A 26,670-nucleotide genomic window follows, 5' to 3' on the forward strand; every position below is an offset into this window, starting at 1 on the left:
TAGTCCAGATGGATCGAATGAACCACTAGACCCAAAGCCTAGTCTAAATGGATTGAATGAACCACATTCACCCGAAGCCTAGTCTAAATGAATTGAATGAACCACATTCACCCAAAGTCTAGTCTAGATGGACCGAATGGACCACATCACTTGATTGGGAAAATAAACTAAAAAGGAAATTATAGGTATTTATGCAAGTTTCATGCCCATCGAGGTTGTATGAATTCTTGTTTTGGCCCCATAATCTAAGGACTAGCTACCCTATGAAGATCTTCTTCCACCCTAAAGTACGATCAATTAGCCTGCACTTACATACGGTATTCAATCTAGCCATGGAGGCAAATGTCTCCTACAAGTCGAGTCCCTCAACTTGTGCCTTTTATAATAATGTATCATCATATTTGTACTTGACCTTTCAAACCCACTTTGTGCCAATAACCTTGCATTTCTCTGAATAATCCACAAGACTCTAGTACCTAAGTGCTTTTATTCTAGAATGAACATACTCACTTTCTATGGGCTCCCTCCTACATGTTTATCATCCAAAAATTGTTAGCTCGTGCACCTTCATTATCTCATCAAGGCCATACTGACAATGTGTGCATGTGCTTGCTTTTGCTCCTTCATTCTCTTTGATCAGCTAATAGCTACTATGGGCTCATCTTCTATGGTTGATGGAGCTTTTCGACCATCAAAAGGTCGCTTCACCCACTTGGAATATGGCATATTTCTTTGTGCATGAGTAGGCTTGTCTACTTTTTGGATTCCACCTCTTATGGGAGCCTACAATATTACATTTGGTGGATGTGTCTGCTGGGCTACATCTTTATTGATGGTGAATAAAGAAGATAGGGCCTCCTCCTCCATCTAATGGGGCTGCTCTATAAACACCATGGTCATCACGGTTACTATGATCTTCACAACTCACATCTAAATGTTCCTTGAATATGAAACTAAACACCATGGTCATCACAGTTACTATGATCTTCCTCATCCCAGGGTTACATAGTCGGTAACCCTTTGAATCCATACTATACCCTAGAAAGACACACTTTTTGCTTTTAACACCCCACTTAGTCCTAGATGAATTTGGAACATGCACATAAAACTCACATCTAAATGTTCTTGGAATATGAAACTAAAGGATCCTTAGTGGAATATGTATGTTGAGAGTCATCCCCTTCACTACCTTGGTGTAATTTGTGTGAGTATATGCATTACAATGTTTACTGTCATGGCCCTAAAGGTATATGTCCAGTACCCTTTAGGATACTCCTATAATGGTGTGGTCCTTTCGTTCCACCACCCCATTTTATTGAATAATATGAGTAGTGGGGTCAATTGTCTTTGATCCCATGCTCCTTGCCCTAAAGCATTGAATTCACTTTATGTTAACTCTCCACCTTAAGCATTGAATTCACTTTATGTTAACTCTCCACCTCAGTCTATCTAAAACTTCTTTAACTTCTTTCATATCTCATTCTCAACCAACTTATGTCATACTCAAAACTTTTCAAATACATAAGCCTTACTTTGAAGAAAATACTTCCCACATCTTCCTACTATATCAATAATACTAAATAGGAAGAACCGCCCAATGCAATGGTAGGCTCTTACCAACAAAGATCAACATATACAAGGTCCACAGGGAGGCTTAGCCTTATTGCTCCTCTCTTAAGAAAAGGGTGGTGAAATGTTGCTTGCCCACCTAGTCCTCAGGTTGTGGTGAATAAGCATGCCCAGATGACCTTGGATGTGGTGAATAAGCATGCCCAGATGACCTTGGATGTGGTGAATAAGCATGCTCCTCTCTTAAGAAAAGGGTGGTGAAATGTTGCTAAGCATGCCCAGATGACCTTGGATGTGCCTCAAAGCTATGCCAAGGCCTACGGTAGAACATTCCACAGCACTGGATGGTTTGTGGGTGAGAATGATTGATATACCTCCCTATAGCCACTAGGGGAGTCCATCCGAGTAGCAGTTAGGAACGATGCCAAATGCCACCCAAAGGTACATGTACTATTTCTTTTGTGTAGCAATGGTGATACTAAAAAGTTTTTGGTCCTCTATTCACAAGATATCAAGCAAAATCTACTCTTCATTATGGCCATTATGGATTGCAACTTGAGGTTTCATTTTAACTAGGTTGGTTTGCAGTCATCTTGGAAGCCAATGATGACAATATCATGGTAGGGGAGAGGAGCCAGGTGCAATAATTTGTATGAATTATCAACCTTTAGTGTTACAGGCAAAATGATATGTGCAGCAGTAGGTTGTGGCACAAGAGATTTTAGGCACCTAATCTATGTGGTCTTGAAAGCAATATAGAAGTCTGGGATGGTGGTGCATCTACGACATCATTTTCAAAAGTGTCTGATGGATGTGAAGCTTATATCCCAAGAAGACTCCTTTTACCCGTGCAGTCAATCGACCCACACTTACATGCATCCTTGCCAAGTAACCATATGGGGCCACTTATGGCCAACATCTAGTGTTGAATGGTTTGGAGATGACTTATGTAGAGAGCAAGAAGTAATAGAAAGAATGGCATTTTGAATCTATCAAAAGAAGCATGTAACAGGCTGAAGTTGAATGGTACAAAGATGACTTATGAAAGAGTGCTCAACAAATGAAAAGAATGGCGCTTTAAAGCTGTCAAAGAAGGAGTTAACAAGTTGAAGTGAAATTGGATCTATTTGGAGTGATCGAAGAGATGAAGGCAAAGGCAGAGCATTCTATAAAACACGATGTTTCATGGATCATTGAATGTGGAGCATCCGGATACATGACCACAGTCAATAAGATTGTCATACCTTTCCATACCTCCCTACATAGTAGCAAGGGAGTTCATCTTGTTAGTTTCATCTTGGTAGCGGTCCAAAATGGTCTACCAATTAGAAGGTCTGGTATACTTCCCTGCATCACAAACTAGTATTAGGGAATCATAGCATTCGACAGGTTTTGGAACTTGAGCTTTGTGGACTTGAAGGAGGTGTAGAAGTCTATGAAGGAACATCCACCAACATTTTTAGAAGTGTCAGATGCATGTGAAGCTTGTATGATGGTCAAGTAGTATCGACAACCCTTTCTATAAGAGAGCAACAAGACTAAGGCTTCTCTAGAGCTTGTATGTGTTGATATTTGTGGTAAGCACTTCACTTGTGGTTCTTCCTATTTTATGTTACTCATCGATGACTACATTAGGAAGATGTGGGTGAATTTTCTTTGGGAAAAGGCTGATGCATTTGAAAAGTTCAAAGTATGGCATAACTTGGTCAAGAATGAGACATGATAGAAGCCGTTGATAAAGAAGTTTCAATAGACTAGGGTGGAGAGGTCATTAGGTGGAGAGTTTTACATTAGGTGAATTGAATGCCTACAAGGAGTATGGGACCAAAAGACAATTAACCATTTCCCATAGTCCTCTTAACAAATGGAGTGACAGAATGAAAGAACCACAACATTTTGGATATGGCTAGGAGTATGCTAAAGGCAAAGAAAGGATTGTCAAAAACCTTTTGGGCCAAGCAATAAACTTTGTGGTGCATATACTCATACACCACGGATGTGAAAGTGATGACTCCTTATGCATATTTTGGTACGAAACATTTGGATGTGATACTTAGAACATTCGGATGTGATTTATGTGCATGTTCAAGAACTTATTCCCATGACCAAGTGGGATGTAAAAGTGCATCTTCATAGGGTACAATATAGAGTTACTGATTACACGACCATAAAGCAAGAAAGGTCAAACTAAATATCATGTGGTGTTCATGGAACAACCCCATTAGGTAGAGAAGGACACTCCATCCACTTTATCCATCTTCATACACAACCACTAGATGCACACTACCATAGCAAAGAGGAGACCGACACCCTTGTGGAATCTAAAGATGAAGAAGACACACGTGATCAAGCATAGATGAATATTCTATATGCAAGGTTGATGAAGCATCTTTTGACGGGAAAGCTCCACCAGCCCTTGATGGAGGGTGAGATAATGAAGGTGGAGGAGATAGCAAGTTTAGAGTTGCATATACAGATCAAACTAGAGGGGGACCATGCAAAGTGAGTATGACTCCATTATGAGAAACCGCTCTTAGGATCATCAAGAGAAATGTAAGGTCATTTGGCACTGAGTGGATTTGGAAGGCTAAGTACAGGTTTTTGATGGTACATTAGGAGAAATACAAGGCATGACTCATTTGAAAATGACTATTATGCAAAGGGCTTTACACAAGTCAAGGGATTCAACTTTTAGGAAACATTTATCCCCACATCTAGATTGACCATTCACATGGTACTAGCACTAGCTATTTATGAGAAGCGGCCAATGATGTAGATAGCTACCTTTCTGAATGGATATCTCAAGGAGGAGGTGTATGTAGAGTAGCCCAATAGTCTTTGTGATGCTTGGTTCAAAAGGCAAGGTATGCAGACTTTGAAGGCATTGTATGGGTTGAAACAAGCCCCTTGATCTTGATAGGAGCAAATCGATACATATTTTGTGAGTATTGGTCATCCTAAAAGTGCATATTTGTATATAATGTCTCTAACCAAGGCAGGTACATGATCATACTCCTTTATGTGGATGACCTTATTTTGGTGAGGAATCAATTCCACCTCTCTGAATGGACATCTCAAGGAGGAGGTGTATGTAGAGTAGCCATTAGGCTTTGTGATGCCTAGTTCAAAAGGCAAGGTATGCAAACTTTGGAAGGCATTGTATGAGTTGACACAGGCCCCTTGATCTTGATATGAGAAAATCGGCACATATTTTGTGAGTATTGGTCTTTCTAAAAGCCCATGAGATGCATATTTGTACATAATGTCTCTAACCAAGGCAGGTATATGATCATACTCCTTTAGGTGGATGACCTTATTTTGGTGGGGAATCATGAGGAGAGGTCCAACAAGAAAGGAGATGATGAGTTTAGAGTTTGAGATAATAGACCTTGGGCTTACACATTTTTGTTTAGGGAACCGAATAACAGTAGGAGCCAATAGATTGCATTTTCCTTTCTCATTAGAAGTATGTGCAAGAGGAATACTGAATCCATTTGGTATGGGCAAGTGCAAGCCAGTTGGGACCCCTATGGAGGTTGATGCAAAGTTGTCTAATGCAAAGTTGTCTCGACTAGTGGATGTGAAGGAGTACATCTATACATAAAGTTAACGGGGAGTTTAAGAGGAATACTGAATCCATTTGGTATGGGTGAGTGCGAATCAATTAGTTGGGACCCCCATAAAGGTTGATGCAAAGTTGTCTAATGAAGACACTTCTCCACCACTAGTGGTGGTGGATGTGAAGGAGTATAGAAAGTTAGTGGCGGGAGTTTGATTTTCTTGTGCAAGAGATGACCAAACATTAAAACACCAGCTTTGTAGTTAGTGTATTGAGAAAGTTCTTGAATAATCAGTCTCGAGAGAACCATTAGAAAAGGCAAGGATATAGGTGTTGAAATACACCGCCGGTACATTGCAGTGCGACGTCATCTATACCTCACGCGGCGAGACCTTGACTTGATATTGTGACTCACATTGGGTAGGAGGTTGTCATATAATTATATTAGTTTCTGGCTATTATTTTTCACTTAAGTGTGGAGTTACCTCCTAGAAACAGCCTACACAATAGTTATTTTGTCTATAGAAGCTGAGTACAGGCAACATGCTTTGCTTCACTTGAAGAAGGTTGAGGAGGATTTTGGGGGACATGGGAGCTACAAACAAAGTTGTGACAATAAAATTTATATACTACGAAGAACTTGGTGTTCAACATGAAGCATATTAAGTACAATAACACTATGTGTGTGAGCTGATCATGAATGGAGATGTCCAACTGGTGACTACAGAGAATTGTTTAGATATCTTCACAAAGGCTCTTGGGAGAGATCTGTTTTGGAGTGGCATCTTCATCGACTCGACATTGGCCCAAAGTGGTAGTTTGCCTATGAGTGGGAAATTGAGGGGGTGTGTTTATAATCAATGCTCTCTACCCTCGTCATTGTGATTATGTGAGTGACATGTTGCTCTATTTTGTAAGCCTCCCTTTATGAGGACTAGTCATCGTGTGTTGAGTCTTGGAAACCAACTAGCACATCTATGATGTGTCCACTGCCACAATCGTAATGGTAGGGTATGTGTCCACCACTAGCCTGCATGGGCGTGTAGAGACACTGACATGCTAAGGTACGGCCCCACTTTGGCTAAGCAGCCTTCCAATCTTACACAAAAGAAAAGATTGGGGGAGTAAAAGATACGAGGGGTCCCTTTGGACTACATATACACTTTCACCTGCCACACTATCTTTGCATGTAGGATTATTTTGACATCCTTTTCCCATCTTGCAATCCCCATTACCTATGTGAGATTTGCACCTCCAATAGCCCCCTCCATATGATCACGAAGAGTTATGGCTCGGGATCATAACCCAAGGCCTTGATACAATCTTGGAAACTAAGAGTTGCCATCACTGATGTGTCCATGACCACACCATGACAGCTAGCCAACATATATGTCTACCGTGCACAAGCCTGATGGGCTTGCGGAGGCGTTGGCATGCTAAGGTAAGCCTCCACTTTGCCTAATCAGCCCTCCAATCTTCCACAAGATACTAGCTTGGGAAAGTTGAAGATAGGATAGGTCTATTTGGACTATATATGTCCTTTCATCTTTTACACTATCTTTGCATGTGGGATTACTTGACATCCCTTTTTCCATTTTGCAACCCATCACCCAAGCAAGATTTGCACCTCCAACATTCAGCACCTTGATGTCCCAATAGTGCCTAGTTTAGACATTGGATGTTGGCCATCGATGGTTGGATGGTTTGGAGATGACTATGTAGACTTGATACCATGCCAAATATAGGATGCATGTAAGTGCGGCTTGATTGATCACATTCTAGGATAGAAGGAGATCTTTTTGGGACACATAGTCCTCACGTTATGGGGTCCAAAGGGGCACCCAAATGACCTTGGAAGCTACACGAAGATCGGTCTATTGTTTAATCTATTATTGTGCCTAGTCGAGTGATGCAGTTAGCTTGATCTATTTTGACCAGTCATAGGGATGCCACTTGAGGCTAACCTATAATACGATCAACCCTGGGTATAATATTTAAAGCGACTTTGGCATCATCCTTTAATATATCGAGATCATTGAGTTGAAATCTATCTTCATTGCATTATGCACGAGTACATGATATCCTCCATCGCTGAAGTCTACCTAGATCGTCATCAAAGCTCCTTGGGTAAGCATATGGTAATTGGGTTGACAAACAGTAACTCATTATTATTCTCGATCTCTCTTCCATTATGTTCTTTGTCTTGTGAAGATTCTTTTATTTTTTGTCTTGTGAAGATTCTTTTGTTCTTTGTCTTGTGAACACTGGATTACATGTTAAAACCGTATGCCAATAACAAACCATATGCCACTAGCAGTGGGCTAACCTTTGAAATTGATAAAAAATAAAGGGTTACACTGTAGAGATAGATAAGCTCAAGACGTGTGCATAATACATAAAACCGTATATTCATTTTCTCTGCACGTAGCTCGCGATCTGTGCGTGCTGTCTCTCTCTCTCCCCCCCCCTCTGTCTCTCTCCCCCTCTCTCTCTCTTTATGTCCGTAAGATGCAGTCTGCAAAGAAAAAGCAGCGTGTAGGCAGCAGCAACCGCCTGTCTTCGCTTGCCGAGCGTCCTTCTCCCCCTCCTCCTCCTCCCCCCCCTGCCAGCGAGCAAAAGCCTGGCTCCAGTAGAGTGGAGTTTGTGGAGTTCGAGAGCGATGGCAAATCCAAGCGATCATCTAAAAGCCCTATCGTGTTCAACGATCCAACCACGGCAGATGTGGTGCTCTTCTTGCATCCCCAACAGGTTGCCTCTGCAGATGCCAGCGATTTGGAAGCTGAATCAACCCTAACCAGCACAGAGGTCTTCCTGCATGCCCTCGTCCTGGAGCAGTGCCGGTATTTTGCTACAGTCTTATCAGAGCGATGGCAGGAAGCCAGACAGTTCTCCGAGGGGCCCAATCATGAGAAGCGAATGCACATCAACATGACCATCCCTGCTTCCCGCGGGGTTGAGCCCTACCTCCTGGTTATGCAGCTTCTTTACTCCAAGGATTTCCAAGGGTTTATCACAGATGTTCCCACTGCTCTGTCCTGCCTGCCTGTGGCTGCAGAATGGCTCTATGATGAATGCATCACAGCTTGTGTCCAGTACCTTGAAGCCGTTCCATGGACAGAAGATGAGGAAAAAAGGGTCCTGGATGTAGTCACTTCCCTTCAATTAAGAGAATCCGCCCAATTGCTTGCTAGAGTGGTTCCCTTCAACACAACAGCAGTACAAGACATGCTCGGCGGACTAGTCTATGCAGCCACCCATACTCACCCCAATGGGGCCACTGTAAAGGCCTTTGTTGCCAGGCTACTCAATGATCATGCTTCGCGGTCCACCGTAAAGATTGTACTTGACAGTGCATTTGCAAACAGTCTGAAGATTGTGAAAGATTCCGTAGAAGAATATTCCAGTCCAAATCTCCGTGGTCGGCATGATGAGATAGAGGCTCTTCAGCGGATGAATTTGCACACTGCTTCAGTGAATGGTAAACATTTACTTTGGCTAGTGGAGAGGATGATTGAATTGAGGGTTGCAGACAATGCGGTGACTGAATGGAGTGAACAAAATGTTTTCACTGCCAATCTGCAAAGGGCTTTCAATGATGATGCTTGGCGTAGTATTGCTCCTAGTTTGCCAGCTCTAGTTCTCAGATGCACTTGCCGCCTTGCCAATGCAGTAGCTGCTGGAACAATAATTGCTTCATGCCAGGTAGCACATCATGTTTTCCAAGGCTTGCATGGGTTCATGTTGCTTTTACGGTATATGCTTTTGAGTCGTGTGTGCTGTTTGATATATATATATATATATATATATATGTTTGCTGGCCTGGCCACCCAAAATGCAGCCCAAAATCCATGCCAAAGTAGTTGGCCAGCATTTTTGGGGAAGGTGCATCACAATCTCCCCCATTAAAATCACTACGGTCCAGTATGAGTGCAAAAACTCTAGTCCAGTCACCCCCAAGAAAAAAGATTTGATCACAAGTGTCCGGTGATCTGGTTTCATGTTGCTTTTACGGTATATGCTTCTTATTTGAGTCGTGTGTGCTGTTTGATTATGTTTAGTTTCTACCTTATCCTTATATTGGTTCACACAGGGCTGCCCCCAAGTGTCTGGTGATCAGCCACACTTGGGTGCCCATCAGCTGCTGGCCTGGCCACCCAAAATGCAGCCCAAAATCCATGCCAGAGTAGTTGGCCAGCATTTTTGGGGAAGGTGTATCACAATCTCCCCCATTAAAACCACTACGGTCCAGTATGAGTGCAAAAACTCTAGTCCAGTCGCCCCCAAGAAAAAGATTTGACCACAAGTGTCTGGTGATCAGTCCACATTTTGGTCCCCATAAGCTGCGAGCCTGGCCACACAAAATGCAGCCCAAAATCCATTGGCCAGCATTGTTGGGAAAGGTGTGTGGTTCACCTCTACTGCAGGAGTGCTACGTGGCAGCCAACCACTGGCTGAGGCTGGCACACAGGAACAACAGTGCATAAGCAGGCGTGTGGTCTCCTGGAGCAGGCAGATGTGTGCGTGGGCAATTAGGTGCCACCCTCTTGTGGTGGGAAGACCACCTTAGGCACAACTTCATTTCTTGCTCGGATGATTGCCGCAAGGTAGACTTGAAGGAGTTTGTCCCCGTGGATTATTATCAAGATTTGAAACCACGATGGGTTCTTCGGTCAAGGTTCTCAGGAGTGATAGAGGGGGTGAGTTAACATCCCACGCGAGTTTCAACAATATTGCAAGGATCAAGGCATTCGGAGACAGCATACCACGGAGCGCTTTTCATAGAAACACGGCGAATTGATATCTGACTACCTTGCCTGGTTTAGGAAGCTTCTGCTGCTCATGCTCCCCAAGACCCTTCGACGGTCAGAGCAGGTTGAGCGTTTTGTGGATGGTAAACCATCCTTGCACATAGATGTGCATGTACTCTGTCCCCATGATCTCTTGGACGCAGCATGTATGGCTACTACCCTCGACACTCGGGAAAGTCCCAAGTCTGGGATTTAGCAGAAAGTCCAGTAGCTGAAGGGCAAGGAGATTCCTACTGAAGGAGCTGCTAAGGCCATGGAGGATAACAACAGTTCTAGTGAGGGAGTGTCGTAGACATGACTCTCGGGAGGAAGAGTCCTGAGCCAAGCGACTTATTGGCCAATGTTTCACTTTACCAAGAAGATCGTTGGAGGAGCAGTCTAAGGAGGAGGCTTCTTCAAAACCGGACGATAAGTGTGAAGGAGATGCATGTGTGCACACCTCAACCTTTTTTCATTTCTTGGGTTGAGAACACGCTACACACCAAAGGCGCTTCATTGCATCATGCCACAAGCTTGAATAGAGGAAGTTTCCGGCCAAGTTTTCGAGGTAGAGTCTTCATAATTCCCATTTGGACTAGGTGGGGAATCTTTGGCCTCAGTTGTAGCATGCAGTAGGTTGATCGTCGTAATGCCCAAACAAAGCCTTCTTTATACGTGTGAGTTTATGCAATTCCACTTTGAGAGAGAGAGAGAGAGAGAGAGAGAGAGAGAGAGAGAGAGAGTGGAAACAATATTGGGTCCCAATTACCCTCCCCCCCCCCCCCCCCCCAAACAGTGCATAAGCAGGCGAGCGGTCTCCTGGAGCAGGCAGATGTGTGCGTGGGCAATTAGGTGCCACCCTCTTGTGGTGGGAAGACCACCTTAGGCACAACTTCATTTCTTGCTCGGATGATTGCCGCAAGGTAGTCTTGAAGGAGTTTGTCCCTGTGGATTATTATCAAGATTTGAAACCACGATGGGTTCTTCGGTCAAGGTTCTCAGGAGTGATAGAGGGGGTGAGTTAACATCCCACGAGTTTCAACAATATTGCAAGGATCAAGGCATTCGGAGACAGCTTACCACAGAGCGCTTTTCATAGAAACACGGCGAATTGATATCTGACTACCTTGCCTGGTTTAGGAAGCTTCTGCTGCTCATGCTCCCCAAGACCCTTCGACGGTCAAAGCAGGTTGAGCGTTTTGTGGATGGTAAACCGTCCTTGCACATAGATGTGCATGTACTCTATCCCCATGATCTCTTGGACGCAGCATGTATGGCTACTACCCTCGACACTCGGGAAAGTCCCAAGTCTGGGATTTAGCAGAAAGTCCAGTAGCTGAAGGGCAAGGAGATTCCTACTGAAGGAGCTGCTAAGGCCATGGAGGATAACAACAGTTCTAGTGAGGGAGTGTCGTAGACATGACTCTCGGGAGGAAGAGTCCTGAGCCAAGCGACTTATTGGCCAATGTTTCACTTTACCAAGAAGATCGTTGGAGGAGCAGTCTAAGGAGGAGGCTTCTTCAAAACCGGACGATAAGTGTGAAGGAGATGCATGTGTGCACACCTCAACCTTTTTTCATTTCTTGGGTTGAGAACACGCTACACACCAAAGGCGCTTCATTGCATCGTGCCACAAGCTTGAATAGAGGAAGTTTTCGGCCAAGTTTTCGAGGTAGAGTCTTCACAATTCCCATTTGGACTAGGTGGGGAATCTTTGGCCTCCGTTGTAGCATGCAATAGGTTGATCGTCGTAATGCCCAACAAAGCCTTCTTTATACCTGTGAGTTTATGCAATTCCACTTTGAGAGAGAGAGAGAGAGAGAGAGTGGAAACAATATTGGGTCCCAATTACCCATTGAAAGCGCCCCCCCCCCCCCCCCCCCCCCCCTCCCAACTGTTTGCAAGCAGGAGTATTTGCTTATTTCTTTGGAGAACTTTGTACAATGAGTATGAAAGATGACTGAGGTCTGCCAAATGCAAGGACAAAGTAGACCGAACGTGGGTTGAACCATATGTTGTCCAAGCTCCTTTGAATAGCTCTTCGATGACCACTATGCAAACCCAAAACTAAGGGATGCACATATGCTGGCTGAATGCTGAAGAATGCTCTTTGCGGAGGCCTTGGGAATTGTAGCACAATAAAGTGCTGACTGCTGAATGTATGCACAAGAAGCTGGAGGCTCTAGGCACACACAACTGCTCTGGAACTGCTGTAGACTGATTTTATGAATGATGATTTATGCTGTGAACTAGGCGACTGCTTATATATGATGTTTTGCTGCTAGCCTGTTTTTATTGGACATAAAATGCTAATTACAGCATTAATTCTGTGCCTAACATCATATGTGTCTTTTAATGTTGGCTGCCTGCAAGCATCTACCTGACCGCTACTGTCCACTGTTTATGCGGGCCGACTATTGCCTGTAGGCATTTAGTACTGGCCAACTGCTTTATGGAAGCCTTCTTATGCTGTCGACTGGTTTTATATGCTGTCCAGGGTTGTAAATGGCTCTAAACAAGCAGAGCTTATGGTGGCTAATGATGCTAAGCATCAACCCCAAGGTATGCTTCCTTATGGGCTGATTGGCCCATGGTTTCATGCTTTAAACATGCTTTTGATGCAAGATCTACTGCGTAAGTCTGACTTCTACATGAACCTATCTGATGAATTATCCAAGTGGGTAAGAGGACTGGCAGATGCAGACACTCTATGGCTGTGGAGACTGACCCTACGTAACTCGTGCTTGACATGTCCCGGATTGGGGCTCACAATGGGGCCACAACATACGACAAAATATTCCTAAAAAAGGTAATCCTATTGGATACATGTTGCATTGATGTAGAGCCAATGTGTCACGTAGCATTCCAGTGCAGGGTGCATGTGATATCAGTGGTGGTTGCTTCAGTTTCAGGGCCAGAACAGGAGGACTCTTGTAACCTTCCATTTGCATTGGGTAGAGTATCTTCCGTGTTTGATCATGGGATGACATATCACCGGATTTGTCTTCACCTTGGGAGGATATGCCAGTGGGTGTGTCTTCACAGTGCACAAATTTCTTGGAGACTTTATTGTCAACAATGGGAGTTTTTCTTTGGTGTATCTGCTGGATGTTTTACTTGGAGCATGTTTCATAGGATGGTGGTCTAGACATACAAGTGTCGAGCAATGCGGATGGATATAGATTTGGTGCAGATCTTGTCACGTGCACCCTACACTGGGGTACATAGTGACACACTACCATGATTTTCAGTGCAGCATTTGTACAGAAGTAGAACCTTTTCTAGGATTATTTGACGTACACCGTGACCCCATTGTGAGCCCTCAATCTAGGGACAGTCAGGCACAAGCTACGTAGGTCAGTCTCTGAGCTTTAGAGGTGAGTTAGATGTCAATCCTCTTAACCCACTTGGAGAAAGCATCATTCAGAAGCATATAGTTGTTAACCATAGTAGTATTTGCATATAGGTCTCATTGCACATAAGGGGGCAGCCCAACATGGGCTAGCCTTGCAAGGGGCAGCCAAGACCCTTTCCCATTCAGGCGGCCAGTACCTGACCAGCCCCACAGTAGCCGACTGGGCACAGTTTGCATCCGACTAGGCGTGGGAGCAGCCAACAGCACCCGACCAGGTATTGGAGCAGCCGACTGGTCATTTTTATTTTCGACTGGCCTTAGGCCCAAGATCCTCCCGTAGTTATTGATTTTTCACTGTCCGTAGGTGCTTAATTATCCGCCCATAGGCGATGCTGCCAAGGAAGCACCAAGGGGGGTTTTGAACTCAAGACCTCTTGGTCCTAGGCAAACGCCTTCACCACTTGAGCTGTCACCTCATTGGTAGCGGACTGGTCATTTAAGTCAGTCGTGGGACATTTTGGATTAGTTGACAACCTTCTAAGGCATCCGACTGCAGTCCAGAGGTGGTATAAAATCATGACCTCAGTCCACACAAAATCCATTGAGGTATTCGGCAAAGTACCTTCAGTTTGCAGCATCCAATCACTCTAGGCTAAGGAAGGAAGATACTCTTCACACTCAGCTAGCATATGTGCAGTCCTATAGCTATTTGGACTTGCATCAGTGGCCAAGGAGAGTCTTCAACAGAGCCTCGGGATAGGTGGATACTCAGGCGACGTACGGTCTTCCTCGTCCTTGCGTTGGGCATTCATATCACTTGTACCTAGCATTGTACAACATTTCTCCAAAGAATAATATAAGCAAATACTCTTGCTTGCAGAGGGGGGGGGGAGAGAGGTGGTGGGGCTTAAGTGGGTATTGGGATCCAATACTATGTCGTCTTCTACATTTCTTCTCTCTCTCTAAAGTTGATGCTAAAGATTCTCACCACATAAAGGTATAAAGAAGGCCCTGTTGTGCATTATCACGATCAAGTTCAGTGCATGTAACAACTCTTCTGAGGAGTACTGTTCTCGATTTTGTTGTCTTCCTTTAGAGTTGGTGCAAACAGCTATTGTGCTCCATTTGAGTCGATGCATTAGTGAATGGAGTGTGGATAGCGGAGTTTCTTGCAGGCCATTCGTAGGTTTCTTGCAAGTCTTTGTGTTGATAGAATGTGAACCTCGCATTGGATGCAAAGTGGTCTCACAATGTTTGGGATCGTGGGTACCATGGATGAGCTTTGCTTTGATCTTTCCTTCAATGAGAGGGCACTTTATGTGGACACCATGTAGCGGCAGACAACTGCAATGCAAGTGGCGGAGAATGTGACACACCTCTACTGCAAGAGCGCCATGTGGCAACCGACCCCACTGGTTGAGGCTAGTTACAGGTACAACAGTGTGTAGGCAGGTGGTGAAAGAATGTGCACAAGCGGAAGCAATGAACATGAGAGAGAGAAAGATTGCAAGCAAGAATTGAGCTTTATTAGCTTGAGGTTATAGAGTACAAGAGCCAGCAAATAGGGCAAGTAATGATATGTTGAATGAATAAAGGGAGCACCTCTTCTATACTTGTACATGAAGCAGTCGTCTGTAGGAAAACAGGCCGATAGCTTCACGACAGCATAAATAGAAGGATGCAATATTTTAACACCCCTTCTGCATCTTGAAGTGTGCAAAAAAGTCCGAAGAAAACTGATGACGAAGGTGCGACCATGGACACCTCAGCATGGCCAGTACTGAGTACACCTCGGAAAATGCACGTCAGCTTGTTGTCTTCAGAGAACATAATGCCACTATAAAGAGCAAAAGAAAATATGCTTGGCTCCAAACTCAAAGTAGAACTGTGAACACATCACATCCAATAACCTCGAACAAATGAACATGGAACACATCCTGTCCATAGTCTCCGACACATGGGTCCCATGCGCTAGATTTAATATAAGAGAGCTTTTGAAAGCTCCCTCACCCTCCCACAAGCCGTTTCTGGAAGACTGCACGCAGGGGATGTCCTTAGGATCAGAGCAGGACACCAGTCATGTTCTCTCCAGACTGTAAGGCCTTGGGAGAGCTGGGGTTATCACTAGACGAGTCTGTGTCAGTGTCATGTGACTTGTCTTTGCCCTTCTTGGAAGACTTGCCCTTGTCCTTGGCTTTGTCTTTGTCCTTTGACTGACAATCCTTTGACAGGTGGCCTTTCTTCCCACACTTGTAACACCGACTCCGAACTTTTTTTTGCACCGTCGAGAGTGCTTGATCAGGTCCAATAGATGATGAAACTTTCAATTTCCCCTGAGAAACTAGGATGGATTCCTCTTCCAAGAGGACAGTACACAGATCATCAATCTAGAGGGAACGTGTTGTGATCTGAACCCGCAAAGCTTGAGAAACCGTGTCATAATTTGCAGGAAGCTTGATGAGGAGGAGAGCAGCTAACTGAGAAGAGGTCAGGGCAGTACCCATTGCTACTAATTGGTCATGAATTACCTTAACCTTCATCACAAATGACTGCATGGAAGTCCCTGCTCTAAACTCCAGAGAAAAGAGTTGACCCAATAGGTTGACAGACCGCATTGTAGAGTCCCGTGCATATAGGTCTGTCAGCTTTCTCCAAACAGAAGCAACACAATCCAATGTTTGCATGGCGGGGGAGACCTTTGGTGAGATGGCTCGTGCAAGTGCAGAGTGAGCTTTTGAGTCTTGATTCTCCCGAGCTGAAAGTTCGGTGAGAAAGGCATCCTCCTGGTCCTGAGTCCACTTCCTAGAGCTGGTAGGGCGTTCAGGCTTTCGTTCGTGGCCCTGAACAATCTCCCAGAGACCCTTGTGTGTGAACCAGACCTTCATCTGTAGCTTCCAGTGATCATAGTTTGTACCATTGAGCTTGTCCTCCTTGTTCGTGCAAGGGGGACCCATGTCTGCCTCAAAGAAGCTATGTCTAAAACAACCTCTGTAGCTAAGCAATCCACGTGCTCTCTTAAGCACCTTTCCACGGGACTGTCTCCCACCCCTAGTGGGAGCGGGTGTCTGGAGGAGTCTCTCTCGAGAACTATGAAGCTCTAGTAGTAGTCTGCCAAGCTGTCGCTGGTCCAAGGCCTCCATCAACTGATGTAGTGAAGAGTGCTCCTCAAACAATCCTGCATATCTATCTCTGACCCCCTAGTGGGCTCTACATCTACATACAAAGTGATCCTCAGTCTCCACCTCCTCGCGGCACAATCTGCATATCCGCTCAGCTCTGGGAACCTGTGCCGCTCTCCCAGCCTCTTATCTCTAGCTAATGTCATGAGACTCGTAGCTGTCCAATAGCAACGCGAGAGCTGTGTGGCATGTATACATCCATGTACCGCGGTCGATGTATAAACCCATCCCCTGAGATGCTCATAAAGTGGCCTCTGTAATACAGCATCTTCGGTGGTAGTGGGCTCTCTCGTGCTGTCCATGTCTCCTGTATGTAGTGCTGCCATATGTCCTGTCTCATCACTTTGTTCCTCTCATTGAGAAAGAGGTAACCCCGTGGAGCAGAGTGATCATACTGAAAAGGTGGCAACCGCTCAATGTCTATCCCATGATGTGAGAACCATTGTAGCATCTGTGCATACCAAGATCCAGTGTGTCCAGCCTCAGCCAGCTGTCTGGATGCCTCAAAAGCTCGGCGGGATAATCTCTCCGTGGGCATCTCCCTCATCCTGTATATAAAGGAGATCGTCTGGAACAATGCCTCCACTGCCATAGGTGGTGCAACAAACTCAGCTCGAACAATGTCGTGCGGGACGGATGGTTTGCTGCGTATCATCCTCGAGAGCATCAAGATCTGTGGTCTCTCCAGCTGTACCCATGTGGAGGCTGCAAGCCCTGGTGCCCAAACCGCTGCTGCATGCATCAAGGCTGGTGTCACTGTATCAAAGAGCCACCCCTTCGTGCGGGGTTCCTGAAAATGTGCCTGATGACACTGACGCTCAAGGCCAGCAAGAGCTGCATACCCCCGGGTCACTCTGTCTCGGACTGCCTGAGCCATGGAGAAGCGTCCAGCTGAGCTAGTAAATGTGATGCCAAGGTAAACATAAGAGCTCACCACCTCGACCCGCCCTCCTGCTAATGTGAGAGTAGTGTGGCTCCTGACTGTGGGTGAAGTGTGGAAGATCATAACCTTGGTTTTCCCAAGGTTCACTATGAGCCCCTGCTGTGTGCAGAAGTCATCAAAAGCCACAAGGTGTCTTTGAAGTCCAACCTGCGTGTTAGATACCAAGACGATGTCATCAGCATAAAGCATAACATGGACAGTAATACCTGATAGCTCAACCCCAGAGCCTCCTCCCTGTGTGATGTAATCGACCACCTCATCAATATAGAGCCCAAAGAGCGTGGGGGAGAGCGGGCATCCCTGCTTCACACCAATGGTGCTAGCAACTGTGTCGGACAAGCCTCCTGGGCATCGAACTCTCCCGAAGACCTGCTCGTATAGCCTGTATATGCCCCACATCATGTCTGAAGGTATGCCTAGTGTCTGTAGTCGCCGAAAGAGGCGCTCTCTGGGCACAGTATCAAATGCCTTGCGGAAATCCACAAAGCAACAATAGAGCCGTTGCCTCCGTGCCTTGGCCTGATCAATCAGGCACCTCAACGTAAAAATGTGGTCGATGGTCGAGAAGGCTCGACGGAAGCCTGCCTGGCTTGCTGCTCTCAATCGCCCAAGCTCTGCATGAGTGCTCAGCTCTGCCCCAAAACTGCCCCGTATAGTTTGGCCAATATATGGCCAATCATGATGGTCATGTAGTTCCCGGGGTCTAGTACATCTCCCGCTTTATGGATCGGCACAATAGTGTGCATCGTCCACTCAACCGGAAACCCCTCTGACAGAGCTCTGTTGAAGAGATGAGCAAGAAATGGTGCCAATGTATCAATAGCATAGATGAGATGCTCTCCCTGTAATCCTGTATGATCTGTCGCCCGTCCATGTTGGAGTCGGCATATGGCCCTCCTAACCATAGGTGGGGTGAAGAAGGTGGAGACTGTGGAGCATGGCTCTGTGGGCTGTGGTATAGGGGGCTGTGCAGGCACATCATAAAGTCTCTCTGCATATGTCTGCCAGGTCTGAGGATCGGCAATAGGTGTGGGAGGACGGGGCTCTCTGAGTCTCCTCCAAGTAGCAGCAGCATCTCTGCTCATGAGCATGTGATATGTGTCCCAGTACTGAGCCTCCTCATAAGCTCGCCGCTTACGGCGGGTGAGAGTATGCATCCTCCTGCCTGCCTACCTGCCTCTGGGTGATCTCCCCGCGAGCCCTCTGCACTCGGAGACTGCGGTAAAGGTTTCTGCACTCATCATCATACCATCGGTTCTGGGGCATGCTCCCAGATGTAGGTGGCCGTCCTGTCTGTATGTGGTATGGGAAACTCCTCGCGGTTGCGGAGTGCAGTACATGTGAGAGCTGGGAGGTGAGCATGGCCATGGGTGCCGATGGATCTAAGGCAAATAGCTGATCATGAACATGATAGTCGTACACCTCGGCTAGGTCCTGAGTGAAGTGAAAAATAGTGCGTGGTGGCTGTATGATGGGTGGGTGGGTCTCCAATAAGCTCCTGAAAGTGAGGGGCCCGGGGGGGCTGGTGAGAAACTTCTGCTCCTTGCTCGCGTGGACGGGCTACGTCTTAAGGATAAGGTGATGCGATCCACACCTAGGACGTGCCCGGTGTGTAAAGGGGATGAGAACGAAAGTTCCCTTACCCACCTCCTCATTCAGTGCTCCGGACTGGATGGCCCCAGGGAGGCAATTCAGCCCGCCATCATACATGCCAGGGGGCTAGACCGGAACCTGTCGGATTGCGAAATCGGAACCATTCTCCTTGGAGGGGAGGCTCGTTGGAGGAGACTACCTGGCTGGGTAGTCCCTTGCCCGAAACAGAGGATCGCCTATGCACAATGCGTTGCAGCTTTCCTCCGCGTGGCCGTACCTAAGTACTACAACGAGCTGTCCCGTGAATTGTCTGAGCCCGAGCCGTTGTAGACACTGTTCTGGGTATGGCCTCGCCTTCGATATCTGGTGGGAATCGGGCTACCGCCGGGTATCGCTTTGTTTGGGACACCTCCCTCGAGCCGACGCCCTCCATATGGGTATGGCATTCCTTTTCGGAAACCCGTTGGGTGATCTTCTTGACAGAAGAGTTTAAGGGGCTTTTTCAGCAGGTGAGATCCTTGATCAAGGCTTGCACTATCTCTTGTCTATGTGTATCTCTTTGTTTTTCCTCCGTGTCTGATAGGCCAGATGGCGCTATTCGACCCTCTTCCCATCAATGTAGATGTGACCATCCCTATAATGTGCCTTCTTCCCTTCTTTGCGTGCCGCCTTGATCTTCGGCATGCATAATCTTCTGTGCTCCAGTTGCATCCATGTGAGGTCATCATCGAAGTAGATGGGGTCCCGTGGCAAGCTCCTCAAGATAGCCCGTCTTCTCATAAAGCTCATCCTACTCTCCTCGTCCGGGAACTGTAGCACTAAGGCCTTGCCTTTGGTGGAGTCCTTTGGGGTTGTCCTCCATACTCTAGTGAATGGGAGCGGCTCATCCTCCTTTAGTCCTAGCTTGGTACATAGGTTCCGCCCGTCAATCTCGGGCGTGGAGGTAGTGCTCTCTGGTATCCCTGTGACTCGGATGTTGAGGCGCCGGATCCGTCGCATCTTCTCTTCATCAAGAGTAGACTGCATCATGTGTACATCTTCTTGTACCTCCTTCTTGATGTTCTTCTTCATCACTTGTACATCTTCTTGCACCTCCTTTTTGATGTTCTTCTTCATCACTTCTACCCATCCTTCGTGGGCCGCCTCCATTTTCCCCTCGATTGTGTGGGTGAGGGTTTTGGTGATCTCTTCTTTGATTGCCTCTTTGTCCACCTCAAGAGTCTCTCCTTCCTTCCGTGGACGATCGCGTAAGGATGCCACAGATGGTGGGCTTCAGCTTTGAGAGAGAGAGAGAGAGAGAGAGAGAGAGAGAGTTATGTTGCTGCCTTGGGGGCCTGAGCAAGGGTGTCTGGGGAAAGGGGGCCGGGCCAGCATATTGCTAGCCGTACTGGGCGCGGGGGGGGGGGGGGGGGGGGAGGGGGGGACGTACGGATCGATCCGTACGTACGTTTTGATCCTACCTTGGTAGTAACTGAACAAGCATTATGTGCCAATATCTCATACTTGTCCAACCTATAAAGCCCATGGCTTAAAGTACCAGATACCATATTTCAAAGTAGCAGACATCCCTGCCATCTCACCTATGTTGTTCCACCTATAGGAGGTGCGGAGGCAGAGGCCAATAGTTACATCAGAACTTGTATCACTATCTGAAGTACTTGTACTACGTTGTTATGTTGGTGAGACAAGGAGTGCCTCAATGCTAATTAACAACATTCCAAGCCCCCTTTGGTGACCAATAAATGGTACATCATATAGGACCACAATAGGTAGTTGGTCCCGTCAAGCTTATCCCCTCAACAAGCATGCCAATCATTGCTTGCCTGCAAATAACTTATCTCTGACATAGAATGCAAATATTCGAACTACTTGCAGGTACTGTCAATGCCCAATGAATGCAACCGATATGACTGCTAGTAGATCACTGATGATGACGATTGAAACTTGCAAAGTGTATGAAAAAATATAGTGTAGCGTGGAAATGATACTTAGCAGGAATGTAGAAATCGGTGATACTATTGACGATGTTGTTGAAACTATTGAAGATGAGCTCAAAGATGTGATGTTGAAGATGACGACAGCCCAGTCTGCACACCAAATGTTGTTTCTGCAGGGAAAAACACTTGAAATTGAACAAAAATAGTTTGAACTGACACCAAAGCAGCTGCCTTCACATCCAGACAAGCCTGCATGCATTCTTCATACTTTCGGTATTTCCCAGGCCGGGATCGTGCAACACCAAGATAAGCACAATTCTAGTGGGGGAGTGTCGTCCCACACACAATAACAAACATTTTAGGGGAAATTTTTACCGATCTAATGATCAATGTAAGAAACCCAAAATTGATTTTTTCAAAACCGATCTTGTGGCACACTCCTGATTCTAAGGGCATTATCCCTAACAGGCAGTCAATGCACATGGGTTGTTGAAAAAGAAAATCTGCAGGTTTCCTAGGCTCTGAAGCTGAACTGGCAGTGGTGCCCAAGTGTAGAGTGTCTACATATACCTTGTTCGCACTCTGGAACCACGTACGCACATATCTAGTTGAAGCAAGGTTAGGCTCTGATACCAGCTCATGCTATGTGCAAGAGTTTATGAGAGAGAGAAAGAGCAGCGGGGCACAAAAGTTAAAATACATGCACACAACAAGTAGACCTAAAAGAAAAGGTTACAACTGAATGTTTCCAAGAACAAAACGATACTCAAATAGATCTCCCTGATCTTAGTGAAATGCTGCTGTAAGGAGCCAGCACTCATCCCGTTGATGATGACTTCAGATCTCTCCAGCTCGCTTGCTTGTGAGTTGCTTCTTTGCAGTAGAACCCATGGGTACAAGAGATGATGAACTATGAACCCAACCAGCCTATGTGTATAGGGGTCTGAGGGGCTGGTTGGCCAGCTCCACACGATTTGAAATTCTCCTTTTTCCCATGTATGGTTTCATACAGGGCTGCCCAAAAGTGTCCAGTGGTCGTCCACACTTGGGTGGAGGCCTGGCCACCCAAAATGCAGCCCAAAGCCAAACTGGTCTGCTAGCATTGAAGGGGCAGGTATATCACAACTATGACCTAATTTTTTAACAAGGCAAGCATTCTCCACATGTTTTTGATGGTTTTGTTTTGTACAATTGAGGTAAGGACAGAAGTATACTTTGTGTAACAGCATTTTCCTTTTGCAGGTCAGGAAAAAGCTAGTGAAGTATTGGCTGCCTGTGCTTCTTGTGTCTCGAGATAATCCATCACCTGCTGCCTCCACTCCAAAGCTGCTACATCAAGAACTTGAGGATGTATTTTTACGTATCATCTCAACTCTACCCCTGAATGATGCCCAAACACTATTGCCACAATGCTTAAGTTTTGCCACTCGAAGTGTGGAAGATTGTCCTCACCTTATGTCAGCTTTCAATATGTGGTTCCGCCGAGCTGGTACTGGTGAAGGCACTGGAAATAGTTGCGAAGATGAAGGCTTTTGATTGCTCTCTAGGCATACTGAAGTAGCTGTTACAAGTCGTGGAAATTCGCCTTCTCGAGCATGGTAGGCTGGAAAGACTGTACAAGTCAGACAAATGAGGCATGGCATGGTCTTCACTTGCATGAGGTGCTAGTTTGTTTGAAGCTTCTATGCAGGCTTTGGTCACTGCATTACAGTTTGCATGATGTGGGAGACCTCTGTACAGATATGTAAATTAGGTTTTTTCAAAGTAAGGACTGCTGCTGCAAACATGGCTCATGACAGTGGACAATCTGGGAGACCTCTGTATATGCAAATTAGGTTTTTTCAAAGTAAGAACTGCTGCTGCAAACATGGCTTATGACAGTGGACAATATGGGAGACCTCTGCATATGTAAATTAGGTTTTTTCAAAGGAAGAACTGCTGCTGCAAACACGGCTCATGACAGTGGACAATCTCCAGGAATTGCTTACAAGTTGAGATCATTGTATTATATAACCTGTCGATACATTGTGCGTATATGTACAAACAAATGTATGTATCTTTGTCTTTGTAGATGTTTTCATGACAGAATCTGCTGAAGACACCATAGTGAGATGTTATTGTTGATGTCATGAGTATTAACAAGCTATGTGGGAAGTTGTTTCATTTTTTGCACTTGCACTTGAATCCCAAGGTGTTTTGAGTCGAGAGAGGCTGGACTAAATCAGGATTCGTAAGGCTTGTCTCATCTGAGAGGGATGGAGGGGTGGATGAGATTGCCTTTCAGACCAAGACAGGGCAACGTCCTTTGCCTGAGGTTTGCCATTTTCATAAAGAAGTTGTATTTGGTTCTCGTGGTTTCACATCTTGCATCATGTGGATGAGATGCCATGGGGTTCCTCACAGTGGTTTTGATAATGCTTTTACTCCATGGCATCAGATAAATCAAAGCGTTGGGTCTTCTTTATGTTGTGCCAAGGGTTCAGCCCTCAACAAGTTCATGATGCCCACATTCAGGTATAACCCACTATCAAAACTCCCCAGCTGGCAATAACATATTGGTGAGCAATAATTTAATTGCGTGCCTCCAATACTTTCAAATGTCACAATAATGCTGAATAAAATATGGGTGTAGCAAAATGTAAGCTACCTTTTTGTTTATAAAAAGTTCAATGTAGATTTTGTAATACGTCTTTGCGCTTGGTATTCAGTTCCATGGCAAGTTTAAAAGATGAGCGAGTATGGAAACAATGGTGCCATCTCAACGGACTCAACATTTGGAACCAATCAATATAAGGTGATTTGGCTCCACAGTTTCATAATTATACCTATTATTAGTGTTTGATCACCATAGAAATCGGGTGTCAGTGGCATGGGTTATTATCTCAAACCTCAAAGGCTGACTGGATTACTCAGTGTCTTACCTCCATTTATAATAGAGTTCTTGATTTTAACAAATCTTGGTATTCAAATGTGCTTCACAGAGGCTAAGATTAATGCAATGAGGTATGTAAAGATTGTTGCATTCACTTTTTCGCATGTGAAATGGCAAGATCTGATCTACCTGTGCTTGTGGCATGCACGTTGTTTGTTGAAATTTGATGGCAGAAAGGTCAAAGGTTGGTCACAACAAGCCACAATGTTTTGGAGACTCGGGGCCATTTTGAATTCAAGGAGAAGTCTGCACAGCCCTTGTTTTGAAGGATGTGAAGGATTGTGATGGCTCCATTGAGTTTCATGCTACCTTGAAGTCTAGCTTTCTATGAAGCTGGAAGACCAAGGGGAAGAAGAGCTGGTTGGCTTGTGCACAAGCTTGTATCTAGTTGGCAGCCTCATTTTCGGTTCCAGGTTACAAAGCAAGTGGGTGCTAAAAGAATGAGGCTATTGTGCATGTAATTTCACATTCATGAGAGAACTCAGAGCATTCTGGATGCTTGTGGGGAAACAGTTGCCACAGTGAAGAGTATATCAAATTTTAGTCATGCTTATGGTGGCGTTTACAATATTGATGTGATTGGTGATGATGTACCCGTGGGTGGCAATGAAAAGAAACTTATGCAAAGATCTTACCATAAGTCCACGATGTATAAAAATGCACAAAGAAAAACCATGCTGCATTGGGCACATGGAGGTTGGACCCAGCTTTTTGACGCAAGATGTTCCTGTGAGTGAGGTTGAGGCACTTACGTGGGAAGGTCCCAAAGGTCTCAAGGATTCAAGTGTCAGTAATGTGGTAGATGCAGCCACTGAAGCAGTAGATGGGGATCGAAATTTGAAACACCTGAAGACTTTGCAAAGAGCAATAGCGACCTCCTTGCGTGAGATAAAAGCCCATCAATCAGGTGGCCTTATGCATCCTGGAGATCGATTTCAGGCATTGGATGATGGGTTTGTGTTCTCTAACCAAAGGGCTCATCCTTTCACTAAGTGTCATGTGAGGTGGCAAGTAAGTCTGAAGTGACAACCATTAGGAGGTTGCATCTGCCTGCATCACTAGCTATACCAATGACAATAAAATCTTGGTTCCTACAGGAGCTACTAGTTGAAGGAGCTGCTTTTTGGGAAGATAATCCCATAAGCATGCCTTAAGTATTTTGACACATGATTGTTCTAAACAAAGACAATTCTTTGAACAAAACAAAGTACAAATCTCATATGTCTTATATGAATTTTGCTTAAATGAACTCGAGATTTATGCAACATTTGTATTTTGGAAGGAGCCTGCACCACTCAGAATGTCAATCATAGATATATGCAACAAAGACAAATATGTTTTTCTTTTACTCTTTGAACAAAGCCAAGTACAAATTTCTCCTCTCTTATTTGAATTTGCTTAAATGAACTCAAGGTATATGCAACATGTGTATTTTGGATGGAGAACAGTTGGGTGTACGCGCAGCACTCTTAAAATGCCAATCATCTCTCTCTCTCTTTCTCCCTCCACATGCAACATGCTGTAAAACAATCGTTGGCTTTGGTATCATAATCAGTAGATATATGTCGTGAACAAGTATGTAAGGTTTCCTGCATCGACTTGTAAGTTTTTGCAGTTTCTTTTATTATTTTCTGAATTCTTGTCATTTCGTTTTGGATTCTTGTATTTTTTAATTGAATTTATTATGCATCCCATCTGTGCACGTGCACGTATTAAAACTCTCTTTCCACAAAAAAAGAGATAAAGCCCATGTGTGCACGCATGCGCGTGCATACACACACACCACACACTCTCTCTCTCTCTCTCTCTCTCTCTCTCTCTCTCTCTCTCTCTATGCATTCACCTTGCTGCAAGATGCAGATAACTCATAAATAGATCTATGCCATGAATAAAGACCTCAGGCTTCAGGCAAAGACTTGGAAGTTTTTGCAGCATGCCATGAACAAATATGAAAAAGATGGATCCTTATTAACCATAGAGACATACAAGTAACAACCATCTATCTTCAATCTCCTTTACAAGCACAAAGTAGATTAGAGTCTATCCATCTTAGCACACTCTTACGCTCTTTTGAGTTTAAAAGAGTATCAAAGCATTGGTGCATACATATTGACATCATATGCATTTGTGCCTCTCCATAGATCAACAAGGGAGCACCACCTCGTTAAGCTTTGTTGCATAAGGAGTCAATTTTGTACGATGTGGATGATTTGACATTGGTGCTCTTTGTGCCTTATTGTCTTGTTCTTTGTCCATGCCAAGTACATTGTGTTCTTTGTCCATGCCAAGTACATTGCAAACAACAACAAAAAAGGTACTCAACACACACACACATAAACAAGAGGAAAAAGAGCTAGCTGATTAAGCAAGGTGTAGTATGTTGGAGTGACTGATTATTGGTAGAAGTAGAGCCAATTGACTTCTTTTCTGTGCGAGTAGGCATGGTTGAGGTTGATTGTTTTGAACTAATCTCCATGTTTCAATTTAGAAAAACAAAAAACAAAATGCCAACCACCATCATAAGTAGGCAACCTATGTAGGGCAGCTCCTTAATTGTATTTTCTAGTGGTTGGGAAGAAGGGGATGCTAACCCTTTGCTCCCTTTTATGCACTTCGTAGTTCAGAGAACAACTCACTAGAGATTGTGGCATAACAAGCTTAATTGGCAAGCTGGTAGTCCTAAACACCTTAGGTGTGCAAAGGTCAATGTGACTCATAAAATTTGCCATCTCAATGTTTTGTTGAATTGATACTAAATTTAACCACCCAAGATAGAAAGGTGATAAAATAAAGAACATGGAAAGCTAATGGAATGT

The 26,670-nt window shown here is 45.0% G+C and overlaps 1 protein-coding gene across 2 annotated transcripts; it reads left to right on the forward strand.

The window, feature by feature from the left end:
* Positions 1-7,537: 7,537 nt before the first annotated feature.
* On the forward strand, positions 7,538-25,124 carry LOC147623911 (BTB/POZ domain-containing protein At1g63850-like). Of its 2 annotated transcripts, XR_015269230.1 has the most exons (6): positions 7,538-8,830; positions 22,165-22,971; positions 23,114-23,236; positions 23,360-23,436; positions 23,631-23,716; positions 24,028-25,124. XR_015269230.1 is itself a non-coding variant. In XM_086820533.1 (2 exons), exons 1-2 carry the CDS (start codon positions 7,637-7,639, stop codon positions 22,456-22,458), a joined length of 1,488 nt encoding a protein of 495 aa, XP_086676659.1. In that variant the 5' UTR covers positions 7,538-7,636; the 3' UTR covers positions 22,459-23,085. The 2 variants fall into 2 exon arrangements, 1 of the variants encoding a protein (XP_086676659.1); XM_086820533.1 differs by lacking the exons at positions 23,114-23,236; positions 23,360-23,436; positions 23,631-23,716; positions 24,028-25,124 and having other exon boundaries at positions 22,165-23,085.
* Positions 25,125-26,670: the final 1,546 nt, after the last annotated feature.

Source organism: Cibotium barometz, chromosome 26 (genome assembly GCF_041138505.1).
Source record: "Cibotium barometz isolate CiBa-2024 chromosome 26, ASM4113850v1, whole genome shotgun sequence".
Classification (NCBI taxonomy): domain Eukaryota; kingdom Viridiplantae; phylum Streptophyta; class Polypodiopsida; order Cyatheales; family Cibotiaceae; genus Cibotium; species Cibotium barometz.

Bases quoted from the DNA above. Each gene is read 5' to 3' on its own strand.
- LOC147623911 (XM_086820533.1), top strand. From the start codon at position 7,637: ATGCAGTCTGCAAAGAAAAAGCAGCGTGTAGGCAGCAGCAACCGCCTG. The intron at 8,831-22,164 runs GTAGCACATCAT...TTCCTTTTGCAG, and splicing joins CAATAATTGCTTCATGCCAG to GTCAGGAAAAAGCTAGTGAA.